General features: G+C 44.4%; 1 protein-coding gene across 1 annotated transcript in view; it reads left to right on the top strand.

The window, feature by feature from the left end:
* The window catches only part of LOC122923145 (vacuolar protein sorting-associated protein 8 homolog), a 110,360-nt gene that overhangs the window by 1,435 nt on the left and 86,407 nt on the right, over window positions 1–22,518 (top strand). The window contains exons 2-12 of the mRNA XM_044273870.1: window positions 4,350–4,519; window positions 4,701–4,769; window positions 10,004–10,131; window positions 11,607–11,700; window positions 11,797–11,829; window positions 11,904–11,958; window positions 14,008–14,013; window positions 15,674–15,798; window positions 17,458–17,544; window positions 18,224–18,291; window positions 20,530–20,683. Of these exons, the coding sequence (XP_044129805.1) occupies window positions 4,350–4,519; window positions 4,701–4,769; window positions 10,004–10,131; window positions 11,607–11,700; window positions 11,797–11,829; window positions 11,904–11,958; window positions 14,008–14,013; window positions 15,674–15,798; window positions 17,458–17,544; window positions 18,224–18,291; window positions 20,530–20,683 (989 nt within the window). The remainder of the gene's footprint in view (window positions 1–4,349; window positions 4,520–4,700; window positions 4,770–10,003; window positions 10,132–11,606; window positions 11,701–11,796; window positions 11,830–11,903; window positions 11,959–14,007; window positions 14,014–15,673; window positions 15,799–17,457; window positions 17,545–18,223; window positions 18,292–20,529; window positions 20,684–22,518) is intronic.

A 22,518-nucleotide genomic window follows, 5' to 3' on the forward strand; every position in this document is an offset into this window, starting at 1 on the left:
GGCTCCCCTAGGAAAGGGGGAAACATGTAATCCATTAGCATTGAATTGTGCACACACCCGCACGTGAAGTTACATTTACATTACAGATGATATCTCCATTTTAGTTGTGTTCCCCTTTTGGTGAATATTGAATCCACATCTTCAGTGCAGACTTATTGGCTTTACAGCAGACTCTCCAATATGACAGAACAATAGTCCTACATTTACATATGAAATTCCATTGCCCTCGCCCCTTCTTAGGATACGCATTGGGGGAAGGGTTGCCAACCAGAATTTTTCTTTTTTCTGGACAACTTATCCCAAAAATCACAAGCAGCCAACATTTTTTTAAGAAATCGGAAAACCATGATGAATGATAAAGATTCTAAGCAATACCTGTCTATAGCTCATTAGCAGCATTTACTGTGGGCTGTAAAATTCCAATTACCACCGGTCTTTGTTGTCGCTCTGAGCTGCTGTAAGATTTAGCTCATTTATGATGAGGTGTGCACCTTCATCAGTGCAAGCGCCTTGAGTGAAAACTGCTCCAACCCCTGACTGGAGCTTTTACTCCTCTTTTTATGCTTTTTTTTCCAGGCATAAAAGATGGTAAATTTGTTGGGGCCAAAGGCCTAGTCTGGCCTCCTTCTCGCCCCTATCACTCCTAAGTGGTTTACACAAGACACAAAAATGACTGTGCAACAAAATATTGTCGCCCGGTCGTTAAATAAAGTGGCAAAATGGGGTCTTGTGACTTTTTTTTATGCCAATATCTGGTGCAGTACGCAGACTTTTTGCAGCTAATTTTTTTGTCGAGCCACAGCCGTTCTAAGGAACACATTGAGGGTAATTTACTAAGACTGGCTTTTGGTGTTAGATTTCCCCTTACGCTGCCGTAAATTTGGCTAGTTTATGACCAGGCGACTGAAAATGAGTTCAATTTATTTGAATGGGACAGCAAGTTCATCGGGTGAATGGAACAGATTTTCAGTCGTGGAAATTTCTGCAATAAAATCTGCAGTGTGTGAAGGCAGCCTTACACAGGACAATTGAACAGGCAATTATTGGGAACAAGACATAGGGATAATGCCTGATGCAGCAGAGATGAGAGCTGTATATACATGCAGAAGCCATCTTCTCTGTTTTATTGTTTCTGGGGAGCAGATCCCTATTTACACAAGGCTAGTACTGCCCAGAAGCGATGATTTTGGGTGCTAGTTGAAAGATATGATCACCTGATAAACAAGTGATTGGCAGAGCATTTTTGTAATACTATATTGCTGGATACGCCACCAGTGTCCAATAGGTGTGTGTCCCACCTCTGGTACCCCTGCCTATCTCTGGAATGGGGCCTTCAAAGTGAGGGAGAGAGCATCGTGAATGTGCGGCTTGCTCTCCATGCGAGTTCCAAAAATAGCCAAATGAGCTCGCTCGGCTATTATCAGAAGTACCGAATAAATGAGGGGGCACACCGCGCAAGCACTGCAACCACTTTTTTAATCTCTATGGGACTGCCGGAAATAGCCGGGTCCATAGAAACAAATGGTGGCCGGCTGCGCATGCGGGGCTGTTTTCCATTCACTTTGCTGGTCTCATTCTGGAGACTGTATCTGACATTGGTGGCAAACCCTAGCAATATACCACCGATGTCCGAGTTGAGACAACCCCTTTAAAGTATTTGCAACAAGAGCATAACTTCGGAAATTATAAGCAGCTTTTTCCCCTACCCAAAAAAGGGCCACATGTGGTATTGCAGTGTAGCCTCCTTCATTTTGCTAAGGTTAGGTTCACATGGAGGGCTTATGGCGTGGGATTCAGTGCAGATTTGACGCAGAAAACCTTGCAAAGCTGCAGTGGGAGACGGCAATCAGTGCCGCTAAACCTAGAGTGGGTCCAAATGAAAACCCACGGCAGAAACTGCAGCGCAACGTCATGTTTTTTGCCCGGATAAGATGCGGGTGTGTTGCAGGAAAATGCACAATTTTTCCGCGCGAGTGCAAAACATTGTAATGTGTTTTGCACGCACATGATAAAAATTGCCATGTTTGGTACCCAGACCCGAACCCGGACTTCTTCAAGGAAGTTCGGGTTTGGGTTAGGTGTTGTGTAGATTGTATTATTTTCCCTTATAACATGGTTATAAAGGAAAATAATAGCATTCTTAATACAGAATGCTTAGTACAATAGGGCTGGAGGGGTTAAATTTTAAATTTTTTTTTTTTAACTCACCTTAATCCACTTGATCGCGCAGCCGTATCTCTTCTGTCGTCTTCTTTGCTGTGCACAGGAATAGGACCTTTGATGACGTTACTGTGCTCATCACATGGCCCAATCACATGGTTCATCACCATGGTGAGGGACCATGTGATTGGATCATGTGATGTGACGTCACCACAGGTCCTTAGCTTTCAGCTCAACATTACAGAAGAAGACAGAGATCCGCAACTACGCGATCAAGTGGACTCAGTGAGTTAATTTTTATTTATTTTTTTAACCCCTCCATCACTATTGTACTATGCATTCTGTATTTAGAATGCTATTATTTTCCCTTATAACCATGTTATAAGGGAAAATAATACAGATCGGGTCCTCAGCCCGATCGTCACCTAGCAACCATGTGTGAAAATTGCACTGCATCCGCACTTGCTTGCGGATGCTTGCGATTTTCACGCGGCCCCATTCACTTTTATGGGGCCTGAGTTGCGTGAAAAACGCAGAATATAGAGCTTGCTGCGATTTTCACAAGTGATGCGTGAAAATCACCGCTCATGTGCAGAGCCCCATAGGAGTGAATGGGTCTGGATTCAGTGCGGGTGCAATGCATTCAACTCGTGCATTGTACCCGCGCGGAATACTCGCCCGTGTGAAAGGGGCCTTAAGATCAGCTTCAAAAATTGCATAAAAAAACCTGAACATGGGGCAGCGCCCTTACAAGTTGCTTTTGTGCTGCATTTAAAAACGCAACAAAAAAAGCTTTGCTAAAAGCATATGTGTTTTTACCGCAATTTACCAAAACTAGTGTAAAAGAAAACTGGCTTAGTTGCCCATAGCCACCAATCTGATTCCACCTTTCATTTTTCAGAGCTTCTTTAGAAAATGAAAGGTGGAATCTGATTGGTTGCTAGGGGCAACTAATCCAGTTTTCCTTTTTACCAGTTTTGATAAATCTCCCCCCATTGATTTTACATGTTTCACGTGTAAGTAATGCAACAGCAGCAAAAACTTGTGTTTTTTTGCAATGCGTTTTTCGGCACAAGTAACGTGTAAACCAGATCTTTGGGTATGGCCACACACTGAAGTTTTTTGATACGGATTTTGAAGCCAAATCGAGGAGCGGAAATAAAGGAGAGAAGGTATTAAGGACAGATACTACCTCTAGTCTTAGTTTTGTCTCCATAAACTGCAATCCATCAGCGGTGGCCGTGCTTGCACTCTATAGGAAAAAGCACCAGTCTATGTGCGCTCCTGCAGTCACGGCCACCAGAGAGGCCTGCACTTTTTCTATAGTGTGCAAGCACGAGCACCACTGATGGATTGCAGGGTGGTCATTACCATGGAAACGAGCAGTGTATAATGTGATGAAAAAATAAATCAAGCCAGTAATGGAGGCAATATGGACAATCGCAGTACATTAGTACGTGCCTTGTGTTAACTTTCTCTACATAATAAATGGCACTTGCTGAAGTGACACAGCCCCTTTAACAACGAACACTAAATACAAATTTGTTTCTAATTAGGTAAAGGGGTATTCTCATCTGAGACAACGGGGGCTTATCGCTAGGATATACCCCCATTGTCTGATAGGTGCGGGTTCCACCGCTGGGACCTGCACGTATATCGTGAACGGAGCGGGCAAAGTGGTGGCTGGAGGACTACCACCGCTCTCTCTATAGAAGAGAATTGGACCTCATCGGGCATGCCCGACCACCGCTCCCATTCACTTCTAGCGCTTGGTTATTTTCCGCGGTCCCATAGAAATGAATGGAGGGTGGCTGCACATGCGCAGTCCGCCCTCCACCACTTTCGGGGCTCTGATTAGGAGATAGGTGCGGATCCCACTACTGGGACCACTACTATCAGACAATGGGGGCATAATCTAGTGATATGCCCCCATTGTCTCGGATGAGAACAGCCCTTTAATTTGATCTCACAGCAGCTTATATGGCCTTGTGGCTCTGTGTCCCAACGGTAGCACTTCTATGCCAGGTGGCTGTATCCTAATGGCTCTAGGTAGCAATATCAAACACAACCCATGGGCAGCTGTGGCTCTGTTTCTGGAGAAAAGCAGCTATGTTTTTCTAATCCTGTACAATCCCTTTAAGATAATATTCTGAAACTTATTTGATTTTTGTAATTTTTTTTGTGTGCAGTGGAGCCAGACTCTCGAGAAGATGAACTTGCTTCCAAGGGATGGGATTCAGGGAGACTTATTGCTGAAGCTGCTGGAATATCTGGAAGTGTAGAAGATGAACTTAATAAATCACAGACTCATATGGGCTACCTTGATGTGGATAAGGACTTAGATTCCAAGCAAGAACAGGTGAATATTTTACTAGGCGCATGTCTCCACTGGCTTAAGTTTATGGTAGAAGTCTGTTACCCTTTCATTGGGGGAGGTTGTACTTTGTGCGCACGTATAGTACAGTTTAAGAATGACGCGATTCTTGTTCTTATTATTTATCCCACATGGCTGTTTTCAAATGTTGCCTTTTTTTTATTAGATTGATGACAAGGAGTTTGACATCCCCCAAGTTGATACCCCTCCAACTTTAGAGAGCATCTTGAACGAGGTGAGTCCCGTATGGTTATGTATGCACAGGAGCTCATGGACGAAGCATTGCATCCTGTATTCTGTTGTTGGGTCTGCAGTAGGGATGAGCGAACTTCTGTTTTCGGGTTATCTAAGAATTCCGTTATGAATTCCGCTACCACCGACTATAAGTTATGGTCCGTGGTAGTGGAATCCACAACGGAATTCTTAGATAACCTGAACCTTGTATGCTGAACTTGAAAACAGAAGTTCGCTCAACACTAGTCTGCAGGGCAATGTATGGAGACTTGATAGGAAATCTGTTGGCGGGACAGACCCCTTTTAATAGGGACCATATCTCAGGTTTGTTGTTTACCATAGTCAGACACATTGGGGGTTATTTACTATCAGCCCAACCCCATTTAGCGACTTTAGGCTTTCACACTTGCGCTTGATTGGATCCGTTCTGAACGGATCCGATCATATTAATGCAGACGGAGGCTCCGTTCAGTACGGATCCGTCTGCATTAATAACTTAGAAAAATTTCTAAGTGCGCAAGATGCCTGAGCGGATCCGTTCAGACTTTCAATGTAAAGTCAATGGGGGACGGATCCGCTTGAAGATTGAGCCATATGGTGTCATCTTCAAGCGGATCCCTTCCCATTGACTTACATTGTAAGTCTGGACGGATCCGCACGCCTCCGCACGGCCAGGCGGACAGCTGAACGCTGATGCAGTCTGAGCGGATCCGCTCCATTCAGACTGCATCAGGGCTGGACGGAGGAGTTCGGGTCCGCTCGTGAGCTCCTTCAAACGGAGCTCACGAGCGGACCGACGAACGCAAGTGTGAAAGTAGCCTTATAGATGTTTGTGCGACAATATTTTGCCGCAAGGACATTTATACGCTGTCCTCACCACTTGGGTGTGGCAGGGGTGTAATGTGGGCCCGGACATCCTCCCAACTAATTTACTCCTTGAACAGGTATAAATGTTGGTGAGAAATTACTCCAGTCAAGGGCTGGAGTAGTTTTTAAGACAGGCACATGGATTGCCCAAGGTGCGCCTACATTATACACATCCTCCGGCAGCAAAATGAGTAATCAAAGACCAGAATAAAGAGCTAGTCTTTTTAAATGACCCCCGTTTATGTTTTTACTGAACCACATGTCTCATTTGGAATTAAGGGAACATCTGAAAACCACTGAAATGTGGCTGCAGTAACTAGATGAAACATTTTCAAATATACCTCGCTTATCAAATATCTCCCCTGTGGCTGCCTTCGCCTTCCCAAATTCAGCCACAGGACCTTGGCCACAACGTGATATTTCACCGTGGATGCTGTCTCACTATGCCTAAATATTCTGAGTCAGATTTGGTGGGGAAACAGTTTTCCCAGCATTATTCAAATCCTGTAGAAGGGTCTCTGTCAAAAATGCATGAAAATATTATATCCTGAGAATATAACTCAAAAAGGCATCGTATGTTCTGCATTTGGTGACATCTAGCCACGCAAAAAAGCAACACAAAAGCTCACTTACAAATGCCATGAAATAGCACCCTTAGGCCCCTTTCACACGAGCAAGTTTTCTGTGCGGGTGCAATGCGTGAAGTGAACGCATAGCACCCGCACTGAATCCTGACCCATTCATTTCGAAGGGTCTGTGTACATGAGCGTTTTTTTATTTACGCATCAGTTCTGCGTTGCGTGAAAAACGCAGCATGTTCTTTAGGCCTCATGCACACGACCGTTGTGTGCATCCGTGGCCGTTGTGCCGTTTTCCGTTTTTTTTCGCGGACCCATTGACTTTCAATGGGTCTGTGGAAAAATCGGAAAATGCACCGTTTTGCAGCCGAGGCCGTGATCCGTGTATCCTGTCCGTCAAAAAAATATGACCTGTCCTATTTTTTTGACGGACAACGGTTCACGGACCCATTCAAGTCAATGGGTCCGTGAAAGAACACGGATGCACACAAGATTGTGATCCGTGGCCGTAGGTTGCTTTCATACAGACGGATCCGAAGATCCGTCTGCATAAAAGCTTTTTCAGATCTAAGTTTTCACTTCGTGAAAACTCATATCCGACAGTATATTCTAACACAGAGGCGTTCCCATGGTGATGGGGATGCTTCTAGTTAGAATACACTACAAACTGTGTACAAGACTGCCCCCTGCTGCCTGGCAGCACCCGATCTCTTACAGGGGGCCGTGATCAGCACAATTAACCCCTTCAGGTGCGGCACCTGAAGGGGTTAATTGTACTATCATATCCCCCTGTAAGAGATCAGGGCTGCCAGGCAGCAGGGGGCAGACCCCCCCTCCCCAGTTTGAATATCATTGGTGGCCAGTGCGGCCCCCCCCCCCTCCCTCCCTCTATTGTAATAAATCGTTGGTGGCACAGTGTGCGCCCCCCATCGGCCCCCCCTCCCTCTATAGCAGTAACAACATTGGTGGCCAGTGTGCGGCCTCCCATCTCCCTCCCCTTCCCCGATCATTGGTGGCAGCAGAGTTCCGATCAGAGTCCCAGTTTAATCGCTGGAGCTCCGATCGGTAACCATGGCAACCAGGACGCTACTGCCGTCCTGGTTGCCATGGTTACTTAGCAATAGTACAATAGTAGAAGATTCATAGTTACCTGCTTGCTGCTGCGATGTTCGTGTCCGGCCGGGAGCTCCACCTACTGGTAAGTGACAGGTCTGTGCGGCGCATTGCTAAATGAACTGTCACTTACCAGTAGGAGGAGCTCCCGGCCGGTCACACACATCGTAGCAGCAAGCAGGTAAGTATGAATCTTCTACTATTGTACTATTGCTAAGTAACCATGGCAACCAGGGCTGCAGTAGCTTCCTGGTTGCCATGGTTACCGATCGGAGCCCCAGCGATTAAACTGGGACTCCGATCGGAACTACGCTGCCACCAATGATCGGTGGGGGGGGGGGGGGCGCACACTGTGCCACCAACGATTTATTACAATAGAGGGAGGGAGGGGGGGGGGGCTGCACTGGCCACCAACGATATTCAAACTGGGGAGGGGGGGGGGGGTCTGCCCCCTGCTGCCTGGCAGCCCTGATCTCTTACAGGGGGATATGATAGTACAATTAACCTCTTCAGGTGCGGCACCTGAGGAGTTAATTGTGCTGATCACGGCCCTCTGTAAGAGATCGGGTGCTGCCAGGCAGCAGGGGGCAGTCATGTACACAGTTTGTAGTATATTCTAACCTGAAGCGTCCCCATCACCATGGGAACGCCTCTGTGTTAGAATATACTGTCGGATCTGAGTTTCACGATGGAGCTCATATCCAACAGTATATTCTAACATAGAGGCGTTCCCATGGTGATGGGGACGCTTCAAGTTAAAATATACCATCGGATTGGAGAAAACTCCAATCCGATGGTATAAAAGAACTCCAGACGTTACATTGAAAGTCAATGGGGACGGATCCGTTTGAAATGGCACCATATTGTGTCAACGTCAAACGGATCCGTCCCCATTGACTTGCATTGTAATTCAGGACGGATCCGTTTGGCTCCGCACGGCCAGGCGGACACCAAAACGACTTTTTTTTCATGTCCGTGGATCCTCCAAAAATCAAGGAAGACCCACGGACGAAAAAACGATCACGGACCTACGGACCCCGTTTTTGCGGACCGTATAAAAATACTGTCGTGTGCATGAGGCCTTATTCTGTGTTTTTCACGCAGCCCTGGACCCATAGAAGTGAATGGGGCTTCAGTGAAAAACGCATTGCATCCGGAAGCAAGTGCGGATGCAATGCGTTTTTCACTGATGGTTGCTAAGAGATGTTGTTTGTAAACCTTCAGTTTTTTTTATCACGTGCATGAAAAACACATCAAAACACATTGCACCCGTGCAGAAAAAACTGAACGCAATTGCAGACAAAACTGACTGAACTTGCTTGCAAAATGGTGAGAGTTTCACTGAACGCATCTGGAGCCAATCCGTCATGCTCGTGTTAAAGGGGCCTTAAAGGGAATCTGCCACCAGGGACCTCTTTCACACGGTGTTGACTGCGATTGCGTTTTTCAGTTTTTATCGCGAGGGTGCAATGCGTTTTACACGCGTGTGATAAAAAACTGAATGTCGTCCCCAGACCCGAACTCTAACTTCTTCACTGAACTTCGGGTTTGGGTTCGGTGTTCTGTAGATTTTATAATTTTCCCTTTTAACCTGGTTATAAGGGAAAATAATAGCATTCTTAATACAGAATGCATAGTAAAATGTCGATTGAAAGGTTAAAAAATAAAAAAAATTAACTCTCCTCATCCACTTGATCACGCAGCCATCATTGTCTTCTTTCTTCTTCTTTCAGGACCTGCAAAAGGACCTTTGATGACTTAATCGCACTCACCACGTGATCCTTCTGTCTTCATTCAGCAGGACCTGTGCTGACATCACCACGTGGTGAGCGCAATTACGTCATCAAAGGTCCTTTTGCAGGTCCTGAAAGAAGACGATGCCGGCTGCGCGATCAAGTGGATGGGGTGAGTTAATTTTTTTTATTTTTTAACCCCGTAATCCACATTTTACTAAGCATTCTATATTAAGAATGCCATTTTTTCCCCTTTATAACCATGTTATAAGGGAAAATAATATAGTGAATTTACTTTAATGGGGTCTGGGGTTGCTCATCCCTATCATCTACTAGCAACCATACGTATAAATCCCGCTGTATCTGCACTTGCTTGCGGATGCTATGCAATTTTCACGCAAAGCCATTTATGAAAAACGCAGAATATAGAACATGCTGCTATTTTTACGCAACGCACAAGTGATGCATGAAAATCACCGCTCATCTGCTCGGCCCCATTGAAGTGAATTGGTCCGGATTCAGTGCGGGTGTAATTTGTTCACCTTACGCATTGCACCCACGCGCAAAACTCGCCCGTGTGAAAGGGGCCTATCTGTTTGCATAGACTCACCTGATTAATACAGTTTTTCTTTTGTTCACACAAGGCTTTGTTCCTGAATTATGACACATTTTATTAATATGCTAATTAGGCATTTAATGCAGTCACCATTGCTCTTGTTGCACCAAAGCTCCACCTATTTCTGTGGCCAGCCCCTCCGCCAGCAACATAATTGTGTGTATATACAGAACATATAACAAAGGAAAATGCATGTACAGCCTAAAATAAGATGTATACAGACCAACAATAAGAACTCCTCCCCAGTGCATTTTACTAAGGATTCGGGTCAGTATATTTCCCAGAAAACGGCTACAATAAATTGTCTGTATAATATGTTTCTTTCTAGACAGATGATGAGGATGAACCTTTTATACCCGAGGATCCGGCTCTTCTAAACATAGAGACCGTTGACACCCACTCGTGTGACACCTCTTCCCTGGCCAGCTCTGACAGTGGAGACCGGGCCCACAAAAGGTACCCATAAAAGAAGACCTAAGGAGAGGGGCGCTCCCTGTGAACCGTCACAGTATGTACTGACCTGAGGAAGCCGTGGCATCATTGCGCTAGTATGAGCTTTAGGGTCCATTTACATGACCGTATGAATGGGCCTCCTGCATCTGTAGTTCCGTTCCACGGCCCCGCAAAAAAAGATAGAGTATGTCCTATTCTTGTCTGCAATCACGGACTAGAATAGCCATTTTGTATATAGCGCCGGCCATGTGCGGTCCGCAGAATGCAGAGCGCACACGTCCTGTATCCATGTTTTGCGGATCCGCAATCTGTGGACCACAAAGCGCGTATGGTCGTGTGAATGTAGCCTTAGTTACAGCTTAGCCTTTTGTCCACTGCTGCTCGCCCTTGGCAGATCTTCTGTAGCTACCATAAAATGTCAAGATATGAGATTATTAAAGTTATACAGCCGTAACCATTTAATTGAAGGTGTCCTTGTTGGAATACCGATTGGCTTCATGATGTGTCAGGTGTTGCCATAGATACAGCTGATACTCCGCCGTCACCCAGGAAGAGTGCAGCAGAGGGTAGCTGGTGGACAGCACTTGGTGCTCTGATCGGACCACTGTATTCAGATAGAGAGGGTTTCATACCTGTTATATTAGTAGCTATGTTGCCACTAATTTGGATTTTGCCTATATGGTTACACTGCATTCAAAAGAGACACCTGGTGAGACACTATAATAAGTGTGAGGTGAGAGATGTCTGGACACTTCCTAGAGAGACTCCATATAAAGTACATCCACTCGGGTGGTAGATCCCTCTGTTAAATCCGATGTGGATCTGCAGCACAACTACACGGGTGCATGACGATAGCGGTGGGGCGGTGCGGTCACTGTACTATAGCCCCGTCCCACCGCTCCCTCCGGTATACTAATATAAAATGTATTATTGAATTAAAAGTTATTAAACATGCCCCCCTCACTCCTAATAGTACCGTATATCCGAATGTCTTCTGTATAATGCCGGCAGGCAGGCCGGGCGGCCGGCGCGTCCCTCAGTGATGTCACGTGCCTGCGCCGCCTGCTTTATGAACGCCTGCCGGCATTATACAGAAGAAATTCGGATATACGGTACTATTAGGAGTGAGGGGGGCATGTTTAATAACTTTAAACGGCGGCGGCGGGCACACGGAATCTGTGGATGGCACAGTTAAGGCGTGGGGGTCTGTGGATGGCACTGTTATGGGCTGGGGGGGTACTGTGGATGGCACTGTTATGGGGTGGGGTGGGGGGGGTCTGTGGATGGCACATATATAACACTATTTACAGTCGCGCGAAATGTTTTCTTCTTCCTAGGGGGGGGGGGGGCATGACAGAAAATAATTGAGAAGCACTGACCTAAAGTCATGCTGTCACAATGGTCCAGTAATAAACAGTTTGTACCTGGGCTTAAGTACTCACCATTTATTGCCATTCTTTACTTGTTACTCATGTCAGGAAAAAGCGGCTGCTCGATGCATTTTCCCGCCATGGATCAGTACTGCGCCATAGTCTGCTGAAAGGGATCTCCGCCCAGATAGTGTCGGCCACAGTAAGTATATAAGTGCCCCATACAGAATAAACATTAGAATCAGTATAAAAGAAAAACAAGGTTGCAGAAAAATGTATAACTGTTCTTCTCTTTCAGGATAAAGTGGATGCTGGTCTGCCCACAGCAATTGTAAGTGTCTGTCCGTCTGTGTGTCATGCAGTGATACTGGGCTCCCATTAAGACTTTTTCTTTTTCTTTTTTAGGCTGTTTCCAATCTCATTGCAGTAGGTACTTCTCATGGATTGGCTTTAATCTTTGGTAAGTTTGATAGTGGCAAAATAGTTTTTAAAGCGGCTCTGTTACCAGGATCAACCCTATACAACCAGGCATATAGCTTGGTAGGGTTGATTAAAAGGAATCCTTAATTTTCACTGTAGGTTCCGGCGTACAGGAGAAATTCAGACATTTTCGCCTCTTTCTTTCAAAACTTGCCCCACTCCCCTTAGATTGACAGCGCTAGACTTTAGGTCTAGAGCTGAGATTGTGCACCTGCTTAGTCGCTCACTGGAACGGTGTATGCGCTAGGGATCAACCGATTAACGAATCGGGAACATGGATCGCTCTGCTGTCAGCGCGATCAGTGTTCCCTCAGCAGCACAGTGTCTCCCTGCCCCCTGTGCCGCTGCTGTCACCAATAAAAGGAGAGAGGAGAAGAGGAGGGGAGGGGCTGTGGCCACTGCGCCACCGATGATGTTAACTCACTCATTCATTCAAATTCAACAGGTGGCAGTGGCCACAGGGTTCCCTCTCCCCTCCTCATTGGTGGTGCAGTGCGTCCCCCCTCCAAGTATTAAAATCATTGGTGGCGCAGTGTGCCCCCCCAGTATTAAAATCATTGGTGGCAGTGGCCACAGGGTCCCCTCTCCCTTCCCTATTGGTGGCAGTGGCAGCTTCTAATCGGAGCCCCAGCAGTGTAATCCTGGGGCTCTGATCGGTTACCATGGCAGCCAGGACGCTACTGAAGCCTTGGCTGCCATAGTCAGCTCCCTGCTGCTGTGTGCACTATGCACAGGGCAGCAGGGAGAGTGTGAAGTCCTATTCACCCTAACAAAGCTCTATCAGGGTGAATAGGACAAGGGTTCTAGCCCCTAAGGGGGCTAAAAGTTAGTAAAAAAAAAAAAGTATAAAAAAAAGCTACACGTTAACATGTTAATGTTCATTTTCAGCAGATTTGTGTAGGAATTTTTAGTTTTTTCAAAAATGAAAATGCACAGAATATCGGTATAAATTATCGTCTATTGGCCTGAAAGTTCACAGATTATCGGTATTGGCCCTAAAAAATCTTTATCTGTCGATCCCTAGTATGCGCACAACATATTTTTTGCTTTTTCCAGAGCAGCGAAGATGAATACTGCGCAAGCGCCGTTCACGTCACTGAACCCGGAATACATTTTTTTTTTTTTATATGTATCTAACCCATTTATTCATGAAGAATACTGGGGCTTTCCCTTTAGATATTTTTAAAATGATGCCCTCCATCCCTGAATGTATACATTTCTGCAGTGCTCAGGTCCGAACATTGCACAGAAATGGCGTCCCCAATGCATCTGTTTTGCTTACTGGGATTTTATGACATGGCCACAGAAGGGACACGGTTGTACGGGTGTATACTGCTGCCCTTGGTTGGGTCTGAGCCCAGGACTTATCATTGGGCCACCATAGGTATACCTGCCTTAGAATGAATTTCTGTGGCTTTGGAATGCATGGAAGAATACTCTTTTAAAATCTTTCATGCGTTAGCATCCAGTTGGCACGGACGGTGGTCATTTATGTGTGTAGAAACTCACAGTTCATTGGTTGTAGTGTGTTTTCAGTTGTGTGTGCTGATCTAGTATGAGTAAGAGAGGAACTTGGACTTGGAGAGTAGCCGTTTTCTTTCTTACTGATCATTGGGTCACAATTAAACCGATACCTCATGCAGGGGCAGACATACCACATGTGCACCTGCACAAAGGTCCTGTTGATAAAGGGTCCCAACCAAGAAAACAAATACAGGGCTTTCTCCTTGATTGCACGATTGATGATTCGTGTGATGGATAATTACTGGCGGATCACATTCCATAAGAGAAACTGGGGCGTCATTAAAGGACTTCCTAAGGTGGAGATGAGCATCTTTCAGCAAGCTAGTTGTCACATATTAAAGGGATCACATACTTTTTACGCATAGGGGGCCTATACTTTCTGAGTCCGCCCGACCGTATGAAATATAGCATGGAACAGAGCATGCTATTGGGGAAGTAATGACGTCTTTTTGGTTCTAATTACATCTTTTTCTGTCTATTCTCCTATTCTAATGGAACTGAAAAGGCAAAGGTATGATAACCCTCTGCATGTCAGTACGTGTGGGGAGTGATGCTTGGTGTGTTACATTTGGTCTGCTGTTTCTGGATTAGCTTCTTTACAATCAACTACTTGTTCCCACAAGACTTCTGTGAATAGTCGGTCGGCAACACTGGTTAGGATATGAAGTAGCAATGGAAGTAGTCTAGCACAGTAGTGGTCCACCCTCTACATTATGGAAGCCTCCGATGGGGCGCTAGACTCCAATGTGGCAGATTTACTAACACAGACTAATATTTAGACAGTATAAACTTAGACTAGACAGTCTAAGGATGTGCCAGATTAATCAAAGTGGCTGATACAAGGTGACAAATCTGGTGTACCAGTAGACTGTTTAGTCTGTTTACAATGCCTATTGGTTTCCTTGTTCCGAATCGCCCAACAAAACATTGCTTTATTTTTGGCACACACTGGTGCATCTTAAGCCACGCCCCTCCAGGATAGAGCACACCCCGTTTCTGCCAAGCCACACCCCCTTGTTGGAAAAGTAAAAAAAAAAAAAAAAAAAAAAAAAAAAAAAAGGTTCTAAAATAATATACTAAATGTGGTGCAGAGCAGGTACATCACCTTTTTTGGGAGAAAATTGTACCCTAAATACTAAATCTGCCCCAGTGTATTTAGCGTCCATTGGCTGGCCATTTTTCAGGAGCTGCCCATTTCTGGCATTTGCAGACAGTCACATATATGAATAGTTTCTGTGAAGGTAATTAGAGCTATGGAAAGGGCTGCATGCTAGCCTATAGCACGCTGGGGCAATTTTTTCCTCGTTTTTATCTGCCTTGAGCAGCCATATGGGTTGGGCTCCAGAGCCAGATGCTGTTTTTGTCCCCCTTATGCATGTTCCTATTCAGATCACTCATTGCTTGTTCATTATTTAGCCATTTGTTTTTCAAATGTATCACATACATGCGATCGTTCTTCGCCTGAATGGCCTTGCGTCTGAACAGTGCAAGTTACTGGCAAAAAGGAAACTTTTTATCGTCTGTAACCTCATCAATAATACTAATAGTAATAAGAATTAATAATTGTCAACTAGTTTGGTAAAGGGGATCCTCAGTAGTGAATTGGTAAACAAGCTGCTTCGTCCTGGAGACAAAATATCAATGCGGTGTATATTAGAGGGCATCTGTCAGCAGTTTTGTACCTATGAAACTGGCTGTGCGCTTGGCAGCTGAAGGTATCTGTGTTGGTCCTATGTTTATATTGCTGAGAATTTTTTTTCAATATATGCAAATGAGCCTCTAGGAGCAACGGCAACACCCCAATGCTCGCAAAAGACTAATTTGCATATATTAATACGTAATATTTCTCAGCAATACGGACACATGTGAACATGGGACCAACACAGATGCCAAGTGCACATGTAACAGGTCAGCCAGTGTCATAGGTACAAATCTGCTGACGGATGCCCTTAGAGTTTAGATATCACGTGAGCGATTTTTATAGATTCCTGTAGGATTCTTTTATATTTGAGCACCGGTAAGGTATATGCCTGATGCATTCTCATTTTCAAAGCTGTTGTTAAAATTGGGATTTGCGAACTTGGGAGTGTGGCGGTATTGATGGATTCGCCGGTACGTGAATGTGTGATGATAATTATTTTGCATGAAATAAACATTCTCTTTCTTCATAGACACAAACCAGGCCCTGCGGCTCTGTCTTGGCAGCACGGCTGTGGGTGCGCAGTACGGAGCTGTCTCAGCACTGAGTATCAATAATGACTGCTCCAGACTTCTCTGTGGTTTTGCCAAAGGACAGGTACATTTAATTATTTCTGATTTCCAAGTTCCTTGTGAACATTGATATACATATTTTCCCAGTAAGATACCCCTTTTTTGTTTTTATAACTTTAATATATTAGAAGACTTTTTAAATGTTTAGACCCACTTTGGTGATATGTTTGCCCTCTACATGCTGTATGTTACCAACATACAGTGTGCTAAAAAATATGTATATGTGATTTGTCAACGAATGTGACCATTGGCGGTGTTTGTCATGGAAAATGGAGAGAAGATTTGACCATCCCACAAGTTGTACCGTCTGATGCTGCATGCTTTTGATCATGTGTGCTAACTGATCTGTCATTTGTCTGTGTTAAAAAATGCAAATATATTTCAGATTGAAAAACCCATGCAGTCCCTTTCTAGACATGTAGACTCTATGTACATTTTCATGCCGTTAAAATGATTTCAGTACTTTTGCTGCATATTGAATCTATAGACTGCATATAGACTTACAGAGGTTGTCCAGGATTTTTAAATATCTTGGGGAAGAAAGGGGTGTCATTAGTATTAATCACTGTTCTTGTGATCCCATCGGTCTCTTTTTCTGTCTTGCAATAATGAGCTTGTGACCACCAGCACATGACCACTGCAGCCAGTCGCTGTCATCGCTGTACCAGTCGGTGGACCATAAGATCATGAGAATGGGGTTTGTGTGTCCCTCAGTATAACTGGAGCTGGTATTGAGCATACACACTGATGCTCCTTTCATCTTTAAAGTACTGCTGGAAGTAGATAATTACAGTGACCCTTGCAGGTAAAGGGTCACTGAGTTTTTCGAAAAATGTGGATATGTACTCAACCAAGTTCACACTTCAGTTATTTGGTCAGTTATTTCCATCAGTTATTGTGAGTCAAGACAAGTAGTGAAGCCTACACAGAGATGAGGTATAATGGAAAGATATTCACCTGTTGGGTGTTTTTGACCTGAGTCTGGTTTTGGCTCACAGTAACTGATGGAAATAACTGAAGTGTGAACTCAGCCCTAGAGATACCTTGGTGGGGGTCTGAATGCTGAGACCGCCACTGATCATTAGAACGAGGAGAGAGAAGCGCTTGCATATCCTCACTGCAGGAGAGGAAACAAGACGGCCCATAGACTTTCTGTTGAGTTTGTCTCGCTTCCTGTCCTGCATCGAGAAGAGAGCATGACATATGTGAGTGCTCCTCGTTCTAGCGGTCTCAGCTCTCAGACCCCCCCCCCCCCCCATGATTAAAACTTTTGTCAAAAGTTTTCTGAAAACTCAGCGACCCTTTAAAGGGGTTATCCAAACCTGTAAACCCGCCTACAATGCCCGGGCCCCTAATAAAGAGAATACTTACCTGGTCCTCAACGCTTATTTCCTTCCTGATCCTGCTTCTGCATCTCCCCGTTGTGCAGATCACAACATGTGGGGGATGCAGCGACAGCAATGGAGGGATCCAGGAGGACACAGGCGTCAGGGACCGGGCATTGTCGGGAGGTGTTTACAGGTTTGGATAACCCCTTTAAATTCAGATATACTCTAACAAATTCCTCTGAATGTTCTGTCATCTACAGTTCCAGGTTAAAACATCTGCATGTAATTCCAATGGGCCGCTGTATAATATATATTGTTTTCTGCTAATGATGCTCATCAGTATCTTATTTTCTTAGATTACTATGTGGGATTTGGCTGGCGGGAAACTGCTGCGATCTATAACTGATGCCCATCCTCCTGGAACTGCCATCTTGCATATAAAGGTACATGTATCTTCAATTTTCTTGAAATGAGTACGCTTGACGACCACTTACACGGGCTGAATGCTATGATTTATGTGTATCGGAGTGATTGCCATCATTATGATTGACAAAAGACATTTAAGTTTAAAGAAAACATTGCTTCCTAGCACACGGCTGTCATAAAACGATCACTCGACATCCGTGGGGCTCCTCACGATGGGGGTCATCCTGATGGAAATTTTCATCAGATTCTTGGAAACTGCTTTTTAAACCACTTATCTTACATAGGTGGTTTGAAAATTATTTCCATGGACTTTATTACTTTAGTCTCTACACCTACGTACCTACATAGCAGTCGAGAGAGTATACAGTCGGTGCCTTCAGTAAACTGTATTCAGAAGTCCAGGTACCACCCTTCTACACCTACGTACCTACATAGCAGTCGAGAGAGTATACAGTCGGTGCCTTCAGTAAACTGTATTCAGAAGTCCAGGTACCACCCGTTATAAGTAAGCTTGTCTTTAATCTGCTGCCAGTTATTAGGATGTAATTATAGTGTAGATTATGCACCAAAAAAAACACACAAAATTCCAAAAAACACTACAGATATTTGGATCATATGATGGGACTAGATATTTAAATGGCATTGAGGAGTAAGTGACAAACAGTATTGCAATGCTTATATGCCCTCTGTTTCCAGTTTACAGATGACCCAACTCTTGCTGTTTGCAATGATAGTGGAGGATCAGTATTTGAGCTGACATTCAAGTAGGTTCATTATTTCTTGTCCAATTACTTTGCATATCCAAAGTCTTGAATGGTTTTCTAATTGATATCAAGCTGCAAGATTCAGTCATGAAGCCAGCCCATGTGCCAGTGTGTACGAGCGCTGCCTTCTCTTTACCGTTTACCTGCTCGCTGTCACAACTGCAGCGATGAGGAGGTGTAATTACAACAGCGCCCCATTCACTTCAATGGGGCAGCTCCCTCCCTTTCAAGTGAATACTACAGAGCCGCCCTATAGAAGTGAATGGGACGCCATACATTTAATTACATTGCTCACTGTGGCAGTTGCGAAGGCGAGCAGGTAAACGGTGAAGAGAAGGCAGCGCTTGTACGAGTGCAGCTTTCTCTTTCAACAGCTGATTGCTGGGAGTGAGACTCCCACTGATCTGATATTGAGGACCTATAAAAAAAAAAAAAAAAGTGCACATCCCCTTTAAGATGTGACAGTATGCATCAAAATTGAGCTACAATTTTGGTGCAAAATACTGGCACAAAGTAAACCAACCAATAAGGGGATGTGCCAGATTTTATCATCTAGCATCCACATCAGACACTTTGAAGAGTCTGGTATTTTTAAACCGTTTGTTGTGCACTGTCTAAATCTTAGACAGTATGGCCCTGATTTATCATACCTTGACTTCAAAATTCTGGCGTCAATAAGTCGCAAAATAGGGCTTGTGCAACTTTTTGGGACTCGCTTGCGCAACACTTCAGTTTTCTAATCTGGGTGGAAAAGTGGGTGTGGTTAGCTATTTTAATGAGTGTCACTCCAGATTTATCATTGCGAGTCGGAGTCTCAATCCAGGAGGAGGGTGGAGTAGGAAAACTGGAGTAGCTTTTCTAGTGTTAGGTTTAAGGACAAGCCAAATTTAAGTGACTTTTGATAAATGTGGCACAAAGTACTCCAACACAGGGATTCTCCTCCTGATAAATTCCCCCCTATTAGTAAATCTGCGCCACTGTTTGGTTCACATCAACCATATTAATGGTAATCAGATCCATTTATAGTCTGTAGAGTGATGTTCTTTCACCAGGGGCGGACTGGGAACTTGGAGTGGCCCTGGAAAAAATACTCAAGTGGCCCCGTTTTGTAGTCTGGTCCAAATTGATGGAAGGCAGGGCCAGCAATACCATATTGTAGCACATTATACCACCTCAACAGAGCCAAATACCACAGTCCATCACAAGATACTGCCCCAGCAGCACAAAGTACATCCCCAAAAACTTCCACTAGCCCCCTAGGCATTGGCCCACCGGGAAATTTCCCTGTAAGGTCTATGGCCAATCCGCCCCTGTCTTTCACCAATCCCTTTTGACAACAGTAAATATGTGGCCACAGGATGAGAAAGGCGCTCATAGGGTAAATAGGTAAATATGAAACAGCGTTCTTCAATTTAAGATGAGTATGTGCTGCTCACCTATTTAGGTTGCACCGATTGGGTGCAACCGTGATGAAGGTCCGTTGGATTAGCTAGGTATCAGATTGGAGCTGCCGCGTCCAAAGGAACCAAGGGCGAGGTCCAAGTGGCCACTTCGTTAATTACTAGAAATACTGACAGTGCCCGTCACGACCTTTGTGGTCTGGCGAGCTGGTGGACGTGAGGCGCAAATCACAACTGTTTTTGACAAGTATGGGTTTATTGAGAGACAACGCGTTTCGGGGTGCGCATGACCCCTTTATCAAGTCTGGTGTGCTGCAGCTGGATGTTTGCTGTTCGTTTAATGCTCCCCGGTCACTTTTACTGACAATGTAGTACAATGCTATGCCAGAGATGAATTAGATGTGGCTGAAGCGCTGTGGCTTTGCTATTATACTTGGTTAGGCAATGCTGTTGCGGTGGTGAGGCTGATGTAGCTGGGGTATTCTGACCCGGCTACTGCACGTGGTGCGTGATGTAAGGACACAAGGAGCAGCCACATCTAATTCATCTCTGGCAAAGCATTGTACTACATTGTCAGTAAAAATGACCGGGGAGCATTAAACGAACAGCAAACATCCAGCTGCACCTGCAGTTGCAGCACACCAGACTTGTTAAGGGGTCCTGCGCACCCTGAAACGCGTTGTCTCTCAATAAACCCGTACTTGTCAAAACCGGTTGTGATTTTTGATAACAGTGGCAGAGACCTGTAGAAACATAGACATTCCCCTGCATAGTGTGAATAGAGATCAATAATAATGTTCCTGTGGCTCATTTTACATTACTTTGCATTATGGTGCAGGCGGGTCATGGGAGTGAGAACCTGTGAATCCAGATGTCTGTTCAGTGGTTCCAAGGGAGAAGTCTGCTGCGTTGAGCCCCTTCACACAAAGCCTGAGCTACGGGATCATCCAATCACTCAGTACTCGCTGCTGGCAATGGCGTCTTTAACTAAGGTACAACTTTATTTTGTCATCTACCAATCCTACACCACAGCCTGGCAATCTTGACATAACCGCATGCAAGTTGGTATACTGTAAATGTCTCTACACCCAGTTCGTTCTGGATAGTTCACCATTAGGAGTATTAACCCCTTAGTGACCACCCATACGCCTTTTTACAGTGGTCACTAAGGGGCCTTAAAAAAAGGGTTTTTATTGCAAAAAAGTAGTAAAACGTAAAAAAACGATATGTATTTGGTATCACTGTAATCCTACTGACCCAGAGAATAAAGATATTATGTTATTTATACGCCATAAAATTTATAACGTAAAAACGCAGTGGCAGTATCGCTGTTTTTCCCATCTCCCTCCCATAAAGAGTTAATACAATGTTAATCAGAAAGTTATATGTATTCTAAAATGGCGCCATTAAAAACTACAACTTGTCCCGCAAAAAATAAGCCCTCATGAAGCTATATAGATGGAAAAAATAATAATTATAGCTCTTGGAACGTGACGATGAAAAAAGGAAGAAAAAAAACACTTGGTCAGTAAGGCCCAAAACAGGCTGGTCACTAAGGGGTTAAGACTATTTTTCTTTCCTGTTGGCACCCTCTATGCATATATGTTTGTGAAATGAGAACTTATCAGTTCCTTTTATCTGGTGGTAATAGCTGATCACACATCCCTCACGATCAGATGACAACTATAGATTGACACCAGGCTGTGCAGCTTTAGTACGCATGTTGGGGCATCAGCTTATTTCTCAGCACAGTTGAAATATTATGCATTAAAGGGTTTTTTCGGTTTATAGATATTGATGACCTATTTTCAGCTATGGGAGCTGAGCTGCAGTATCCACTGCACAGCAGAAAATTCCTTCTGCCTCTCAGTTTTGTTGTCGGTGACTGGCGATAACACCTGTCCCTTAGGGGGCGCCGTGAGTCGAACTTCCACCGATCTGATATTGATGACCTTTCCTGGGGACAGGTCATTAGTATCTAGGACCTCGAGGACCCCTTTAATGAGTGTGAAGGACTCCCTAATAACTAATTAGTATTTCCCATCTTGTGTTTTTTAGATAAGTAATGGAATTGAGCTGTATAATATATCAATATACAGTCGTGGCCAAAAGTTTTGAGAATTACATAAATATTGGAAATTGGAAAAGTTGCTGCTTAAGTTTTTATAATAGCAATTTGCATATACTCCAGAATGTTATGAAGAGTGATCAGATGAATTGCATAGTACTTCTTTGCCATGAAAATTAACTTAATCCCCAAAAAAAATTTCCACTGCATTTCATTGCTGTCATTAAAGGACCTGCTGAGATAATTTCAGTAATAGTCTTGTTAACTCAGGTGAGAATGTTGACGAGCACAAGGCTGGAGATCATTATGTCAGGCTGATTGGGTTAAAATGGCAGACTTGACCTGTTAAAAGGAGAATGATGCTTGACATCGTTGTTCTTCCATTGTTAACCATGGTGACCTGCAAAGAAACGTGTGCAGCCATCATTACGTTGCATAAGAATGGCTTCACAGGCAAGGATATTGTGGCTACTAAGATTGCACCTCAATCAACAATTTATAGGATCATCAAGAACTTCAAGGAAAGAGGTTCAATTCTTGTTAAGAAGGCTTCAGGGCGTCCAAGAAAGTCCAGCAAGCGCCAGGATCGTCTCCTAAAGAGGATTCAGCTGCGGGATCGGACTGCCACCAGTGCAGAGCTTGCACAGTGAGGCGAAGACTTTTGGAAGATGGCCTGGTGTCAAGAAGGGCAGCAAAGAAGCCACTTCTCTACATAAAAAACATCAGGGACAGATTGATCTTCTGCAGAAAATATGGTGA

The sequence above is a fragment of the Bufo gargarizans genome, unplaced genomic scaffold, assembly GCF_014858855.1.
Source record: "Bufo gargarizans isolate SCDJY-AF-19 unplaced genomic scaffold, ASM1485885v1 original_scaffold_1260_pilon, whole genome shotgun sequence".
NCBI lineage: Eukaryota > Metazoa > Chordata > Amphibia > Anura > Bufonidae > Bufo > Bufo gargarizans.